The sequence below is a fragment of the Topomyia yanbarensis genome, chromosome 1, assembly GCF_030247195.1.
Source record: "Topomyia yanbarensis strain Yona2022 chromosome 1, ASM3024719v1, whole genome shotgun sequence".
Taxonomy (NCBI): domain Eukaryota; kingdom Metazoa; phylum Arthropoda; class Insecta; order Diptera; family Culicidae; genus Topomyia; species Topomyia yanbarensis.
This window is the reverse complement of record NC_080670.1, coordinates 215779867-215787890: the sequence shown is the minus strand read 5'-3', so window position 1 is coordinate 215787890 and position 8024 is coordinate 215779867. Positions and strand designations below refer to the sequence as shown.

The 8024-nt window shown below is 45.1% G+C and overlaps 1 protein-coding gene across 1 annotated transcript; it reads right to left on the bottom strand.

The window, feature by feature from the left end:
• Positions 1 to 1853: 1853 nt before the first annotated feature.
• LOC131692585 (von Willebrand factor A domain-containing protein 8) lies at positions 1854 to 6733 on the bottom strand. The gene is made up of 6 exons (XM_058979724.1): positions 6597 to 6733; positions 6189 to 6494; positions 5709 to 6136; positions 5493 to 5657; positions 2151 to 5437; positions 1854 to 2081 (listed from the first exon to the last, which is right to left on the bottom strand). Exons 2-6 carry the CDS (start codon positions 6373 to 6375, stop codon positions 1979 to 1981), a joined length of 4170 nt encoding a protein of 1389 aa, XP_058835707.1. The 5' UTR covers positions 6376 to 6494; positions 6597 to 6733; the 3' UTR covers positions 1854 to 1978.
• Positions 6734 to 8024: the final 1291 nt, after the last annotated feature.

Below are 8024 nucleotides of genomic sequence, written 5' to 3'. Positions count from 1 at the left end.
ATAGTGTAGAAAAGCAAGGTACGCTAGATCAGATGACGCAGATTTGATAACAAAACCTGTTTGCAGAGGTCGAGTAAGCAACCCGAAGATAAGGAATATTATTTCGAGCGCATGGAACAACTGCAGTTCAGGTCTGAACGATGAGTATAACGAGTTTCTGAAGCTGAATCGCGGAAGCTGCCAGTAGAAATCACAGCTCATGAAAGCAGGATATAAGATAATGGTCTGAGGTCATGAAAATGCCAATTCCGAACTGTAGAAAATCTATGCCACATAACTACTAAAAATCCTGCAGCGTCATTTTCTAGATTAATGTCGGGTGTGTCCAGTCTGACTTCTCATCTTACGTAGTTCATAAGCTAAACATCCGTGGTGGTGTGCTTGTACCAAATGTGATACGTAAACAATTATGAGCGATAATTTAAAGCTAGTTGAGTAGTTTTGTAGCTGAAACCAGGTAGAGTGCCCAGAAAAAATTCATGTTTCCTGGGAGTTTGCTCACGAGCTCGTGCAGCATATGGATGATTTTAGACTACTAAACCGAAAGTCATCAACGAGTCCAACATTGTAAGTGTTTGCAGACCCTTATTGACTGGGCGGCATAGGTGCATCTACAAGAATTTCGGATTTCCATACACAAACGAAAACGGGCCTCGGCAATCATTCTAAACGATGCATTGGACGTAGAATACATCTTGGACAATCTTAGGTCAATTATTCTATGGAGTCAAACGACGCGGTATGTGGTGGCAGTGGACGTCGACAAGATGTTTCTGCTAACTTAAGATCGATTAGAGTGAACCACAAGAAACTTGCTAAGGATTAACAGGTATGATACCAACCTGCGAGAAGGGCTGCAATTGAAGGTCTCTAAAAGGACATCTGACACTGATCAAACAGAAGGGGAAAAATTCAGTTGAACGAGATGATGAATGACGGCAGACTTTGTAAGAGAAAGCGGCATTCTAACCGCACGGCGGTAATTTCTGGAAAGTTTGATCCAGTCTAACTTCGAATTGTTCATTGGTTCCAACGTTATTTCTGGGCAAAGCCAAGACCTAATCAGCAGTTCATGGCTGAGCTGCCAACATCGCTGGTGCCAATATCACGGCCATTCTCAAGAACAGTAAAGGATTATTTCAAACCTGTATACATAGGCTCAGAACCTCATCGACCAACAGAAGCAACCGTGCAAGGGCTAAGTATTATTAGATGCGCGTTTTCAATGACCATACTATTGAAGGGCTGAATCACATCTGGACCCCTAACTACAATATTCGACAAACCGATTGATCTTAAGCCTTTGACTCTGGATAACTTTGTATTGGAGTCTCCATGCAAAAATTGCCTGCTTCAGACTTCACTTCGTTTTACAGAATCAACGAAACAGAGTGAAGCGTTCGGTCTATTTGGTGATAATCCCGGACGCCAATCTACCCTCCATTCCAGGGAAATGACGGGCTACTCTACAGACTGTAGATGACATAAAATTGCAACGAGAATCTTATAAAAACCAATCGAAATCATAATGTATATCCAGACCGGCAACATTCTTAGTTCTAGATACTTTGGTCTGTCGACTTTGGACGCAAGAGGGTCCTTTATCGTTACAGAAACTGTCATCACCAGTCAAACCCCAAAAGTTTACGAGTATAAGTCCGACAAGTTTCGTCATTTCAGAATTTCCAGGAAAACGGAGTTCAACTAGAAATCGAAGGAAGAAGGGTTATCTGGCTGGCAACCAAGTTGGTCTGCCACGACACTGATCAGATGAAGTCGTAATGTCAATTCCTCGCCCTACTAAAATAGGCATTGGGTACTTTGTACACACAAAGTTTTAATCAGTATAAAACTTTCATGTTATTGTCTATTTTTTTCTCTAAAATTCTTTGATAGAAAAATACAACAAATGCTTATTCAATTCTACCTAAATCCAAATAAACAAAGCACCCAGCGAAACGCTCACACCGCTCGTCCATCACTGCAGCACGGAAGCGGCAAAGATCTGCTTTAAAATCTGCGGTAACTGTTCAAGGTTCATACACACGAAGCTCTTCCCGGCCGTCATATTGTTGGCAATCCTGAAACAAAAAAATGACATTAAGTTTCCCTGCGCCAAACAAAACCAAAAAAAAAAACTCGCAACTCACAGCTGTGCCTCATCACCCAAACTTCCAATGAAGATCACATAACCCTGCACCTTCGGTGACTGCTTCTGCAGCACGTCGTTCAAGTTCCGCGGTGAAATACCGTACCGCGACAAGTTCGCATCACTCAGAACCACCACGATCGCCTCATCGCAGTCCTCCTTAGCCATTGCGTCTACAGCATTCCGTGTCGCTGCCAGTGTATGATCACCACTCCAGCAGAACTGTGAGTGAGCGTGCATCATCTTGATCGTGTCCAGCCTACGTTTGTCATCCTTCGGAATGTTGTTCGCATTGATGAAGGGAATCTCCACCGCTTCCCCGCTATGTCCAACAATGTCGTACTTGATCTTGCTTTCGAACCCATCGAAAGCCTCCATAACCATCACCACTGCTTCCATCTGTCGATCCAATCGACCATCATACCCGTTGAAGCGATACATCGAACCGGAAACGTCCACAACCAGCTTGAGTCGTTTTGGTTTCTCCTGCGGTTGACCCGGTTCCGGATCCTGTTCCACTCGCTTCTTGTAGATATTCTTCTCACCCGTAATTCCTTCCACCAGCTTCGTATCATCCATCTCCCCGGAAGTCTGATGTTTCTGCCACTGCCGTTCCTTACTTTTCGCCTGCAGCGCCTGCAAGATAACTCTCAGCTGTTGCACCTGTTTCTTCACCGGCCCGCTATACTCCATGTAGACCTTGTGATCGTACTGACTCATCTGAATCTCTTTCAATTTAGCTTCAAACGCCTTCCGGTTCATCTCCCGAGCCGCCTGCTTCACATGCTCCGGAATATCATCTTTCTCAGCATCCGACAACTGATGGACCTTGTGGCCGGCATCCAACCGGTACGGACCACCTTTTCCTCCTAACCCAGCAGTATCTCGACCTCCGGTACCTCCAGCCCAAGTATTCCCGCCGACGTGCGGAGCATTGTTCGGATCTACCTTACCGTGCTTCGGCGCAGATGCATCCTTACCACTGTTGCTCTTGATCGTCATCTGTATTTCCCTCTGTCGGCGCAATGCTGCCAGTTCGTTCTTCGCGTAAGGACCTATCTGAAGTCCATGCTTTAGCAGAACATTCGTGACCTGATCCAACGTTTCCGGCGTGTATCGATCGTAGTCCAGCACGTTTCCGACCAGTTCGGCCATATCGTCTCCGGGGAATTTTTGCAGGTGTTTCACGATATTGACCACTTCTCGTGTGGAGTACGGATAATTTAGGATGCCACCATCAGCCATGTCACGGAGCTCGGAGAAAGCGTCCACCAACTGACGGATTGTTTTCTCCGGAACGTCCGGGCCGTACTGTTTCAGCAGATAGATTTCAGAATTGGGTGATGGATTATCGACGGCATGACAAGAGAAAAGATCTCCCAGAGCAGCGAAGAAGTCGTTACCCAGGAAGGGGAATCCAGGTCGATTAGCTAGTACAATCATCCGAAAGTCGGGGTGAGTGTAGATGAGGTTATCGTTGACCAGAGTGGGTTCTCCTCCCCTAACGGGAGGACATATTTTGCGACCATCGGAAAGCATCATCTCACCGTTTTCGACTAAGGTTTTGAGGATGCAGGTCACATGAATGGGAGCTTTATCGGCTTCATCGACAACCAGAACGTGACCGTTTTTGACAGCCTTCACCAACGGAGAGTCCTCGTAGATGATGATCCGATCGCGAATGCTCGCTTGTAGCGTAAGTGACTGAACGGTGGTGTCACGATGCAGCTGAATATACTCTCTGGGGCGATTCATCAATTGGAGCAAACGGTCGGCGATTTTGTTTTTGCCAACTCCCTGGTTGCCCACCAAGAGCAGATGTTCCCCGAGGGTAAAATCCTGCAATAGTCGTTCCATGAGTTTCACGTGCTGGGGGACGTTGTAGAACAGGATATCCGGTACTTTGCTGACGGCTTCCGTTTGATAGATCGGCACCTTGGTGTTGCCGATGCGCAATACTCCGTCGTCCGTGGAGATGGTGATGTCTTCGTCTCGTTGTTCTCTAGCTGCGGTGACGTTGCATTTTCGGAGGGCGTTCTCCAATACACTTCTCGGCAGGTTCGGCATGAATTTGGTAAGGAATGTGTTGTGCAGGATACTGTACGCCGAGCGGTCGGACAAGAGTTCGCCGTATTCGTGCTGTCGTCGAGCGATTCGCAGTAGTTGTCGGGTGGAGAGATTACTCGCTAGATTTTGCATTGTGGAATCTTTTGCATCGCGTAAATAATGTGCTACCTCCAGTATCTGGTGGATGGTGCTATCCAGTGGACCGTAGAGCGAGTCGATGACTCGCAGTTCTTCGTCTTGGCTGAGTCCTCGTATTTCGTGGAACAGGAACAAGTTCAATGTCTCCGAAGTGATCCAATTCGTGCCGGTTTTGTGATGCGGTTCGGCCATGGCAATGATTCGGAAGGCAGGATCGATTCGGAGAATTCCTCGCCCAGTTAGATCATCATTGGTGAACCCCATTTCCAGTAAACGATCGTAGCGATCGTGTCGCATCAATCGTCTACCGTCGTATAGTTGCATTTCCCGGTCGTGCACTAGTCGATGTAGAATGGCCAACGTACTGTGGTGAAGCCGATGGATTCCATCTAGTGCAATAACGTGGCCGCTGAGGGCAGCTAACAGTAGTGGTGAGTCCTGCCAGACAGTGTCGCCGTTCAATTTTGTAGTGCGCTTCTGGATGAGATCGCGTGCTGTCATGTCCTGGTAGAGAACCATGGTTTCAAACTGTTGATCGAGTAGGCGGCAAAGTTCACTGGCTAGGATTGATTTTCCGCAACCTTTCGGTCCGATCAGACACACATCGGCAACGGCAATGGATTGAATCAATTCGGCAAGTAGATTCTGCTGATAGGTGGTAGCCTTATACGTGCTGGGAAGCATTTGAATGTCTGAATTGCCTTTCCGGAGCTGGAATGTGACCGGTTTGGTGTTGACCTTCAGATTAACGGAAAGGGTGTCTTCGCTGATTTTTTCTACGCTGATTAGATCCGTGGAAGGCGTTTGATCCGGAATAATTTGCAGCGATTCCATTAGGGACTTCGTGAGAGTTATGCCTTCTTTTTCCAGGAACACTGGATACGGGTAAAGTCTACTGAGTAGGCTGTGTTCCGAATGGTGGGGATTGTTTTTAATCAGCATTCCGACGTAGCGTAGATTGTCGATTGGGAAATCCGGTAGTGTGGATGCTGACGATAGCACGCTGAAGCCGAACGAGGTGAGTTTTGTCAGAACTTCTGGGCTATTTCCATCGGCTAGTATTTTTACTTCCGTGAGGATATCCTGAAATAGTTTAATAGAGTTACGTCCGAAAAGTCGGCTACGGGATAGCTCTTACAATGTACGGTAATTCGCTGACATCTCTTGCTTGGAACCTTGATCGTAGAGGTGGATCAAGGGGCGACCCTCTGTACTTTGGAACCGGTAAACCAAGGGCGATGACCCTAAATTTTTCGGAAACTCGTATCAAACCCCATCTATCCAACTGATCTTTATTGAACCTCTAAAAAAAGATAATTCAGTTCACAAATCGCTACTTGTTTCAACTCCTTACCTCTAGCAGACTGTCGTAATTCTTGGCAGATATCAGAAACCGTCCATCTTCCAGATGCATCTCTCGATTCTCCAGTAGGTTGTTCAAAATTGGCAACACATTCCGTTCGGTCTTCTCTACTCCTTCGATGACCAGAATGCGACCCTCGGTAGCCGCACGAACAGCACTCTGGTTGTAGTACGTTGCCGTACCGTCTGAAATCTCCCGCCGTTGCTTCAAGTCACTCTCCGTGGTATCACGATTAAGCAGAATGTACTCTACTTCCCTGCGTGTCAGCTCCGAATACTGCATGATCAAGTTCCGTCGTAAGCTACCTGGTCGACCGAGCAAAATCATATCCTGACCTAGTTTATCTTTTTGCAGCATCCAGCGCAGATGGTGCAGGCGGGTTTGTGACAGCTGTGCTTCATCGGTTTCAGCTACTTTTACTATAATTCAAATTCCATTAAGTCACAGAAGAATACAACCGCTTCTACCTACCGTAACCATTGGGCACCAGTTCCGGCTGCTTGGGCGGTTCGATTTGTTTCTCCACGTCGTCTATCCGAATGGTTGCATCACCGGAACTGAGTCGGTACCATTGAGGACTGTTGTTGTTACTACTGCTGGTTAGTATTCGCTTGAGGACGTTCAGTCGTCGTACCGTTTGGACGTTCCGAGGCAGCATTGCGGAAGGCGATGATTCTGCGCTTTTTCTCACTCGTTAGCTAATCACAGTCACTTACTCCACTAATCAGCGTGCAACTCCAAAGTGACTCGGAGCAAAGTTCAATCGCACGAACAATGCTGGGCGAGATATTGCGTAAAGGGCGTAATTTGTACGAGGAATTAGCATTGTTTCCGGGAGTTGAAATATTGACGCTAGTGAATGTCGCGAATGGAACTTACCGAGATTGCCTTAAACGATATCGTGTCCCTTGATTATATTTTAAAGATTTACGCCCTTTTTCCGGGAATTTTGTTCTGCTCACATGTTTGTTCTCAGCTGTTTTGCAACCGATACAACAACCAGGCAGCTGTTTTTGACATTTCTTCGCGTTTGTTTTGTTTCTCATTTTTGAAAATAGGGCGGTACAACTAGAAAGACTGACAAATCGATGGCAGTGTATTGAGGCAATAACTGTTATAATAGTTACGCGTAGTTAACTGTTATAAAAACACAAGACTGAAATTCTAGAGCAACAAATGGTTAGAGCGTAAAATCATTTGTGAAATTTTTGTTCATTCGTCTAGTGTTGTAATATGTACTCGGTGAGTAATAGTTCGTTTTGGCAGTTGTATTTAAAAAAAATGGAATAGGACCTTTAAATTACAGCAAAATTTTAAAATTCTCGCAGGTGACTATGTCACAGTTCAATGCTTAGCATGTATCCAAATCTCTGTTGCCTATTTTCAGACATACAGGTATTGTATGTTCAAACTGTCTCATACAGTTCGATTGAGCTACTAAATCATATCACAGATAGTGTTTAATTATCATAGTATGGCATAGTTAGCAAATCGATTGATTCATATACTTCGGTTCGTATCCCGAAAATTATTCGCAATGTAGAACTATTTTCCTTTCTTTCAGTTCAAAGTCTGGTCAACTTGACATCTGGAATTCTACAGCAGCGCCTCTAGTGGTAGGATTTGGGACGTTCAGGAAGGTTTGGTGAAGTCAGCATACTCACCAATTTGTGAATAGAACTACGAACAGAGGTCCATTTACAAAAATTATAGAAATAAAACTTAAAAAGAAATGTACTAATATTGGAGGTTTGCACACATGCCGGCTTCATCAATAAAGAAACTGCTCTTCGTGAAATTTCACATCAAGAAACCAAGCTAACGTCAAAAACTGTGAGTGACGACGAGATTATTTAGAAATGGAGCACTTCATTTTAGTGAAGGCGGCGTTTTTGCAGGTATGCGTACTTTTTAAAGCGTCCTAATGTTTGTAAAAAATTTCACTCAATATTTTTCAGTTTTGAGCTAACGTGGAACCGAGATACTCATCCTGCAAGAGGACGAAAGAAATTCAATTGTGCGTAACTAACTCCAAAATCCATCAGCGTCAACTCTGGAGCACAATGTTCTAACCAAGTGCCGTACTAGAATCGATTATTGTAAACCGCAGTTAATGGTCATTTGAAAAATTAAAGCTGATCCTAACTTTGGATTATGATTTCGTGAATAGATCGAATGTACTTGTGGCGAGTCAATCCTCGAAAAAGTTACAATTGTTACCTGGCAAGTAAACAGTCCGACCGTACCCAAAAGCAGCAAAAATTTGCCATAAACCGGGTCGGTTAGTCGTTCGATCGTCTTGGTGGT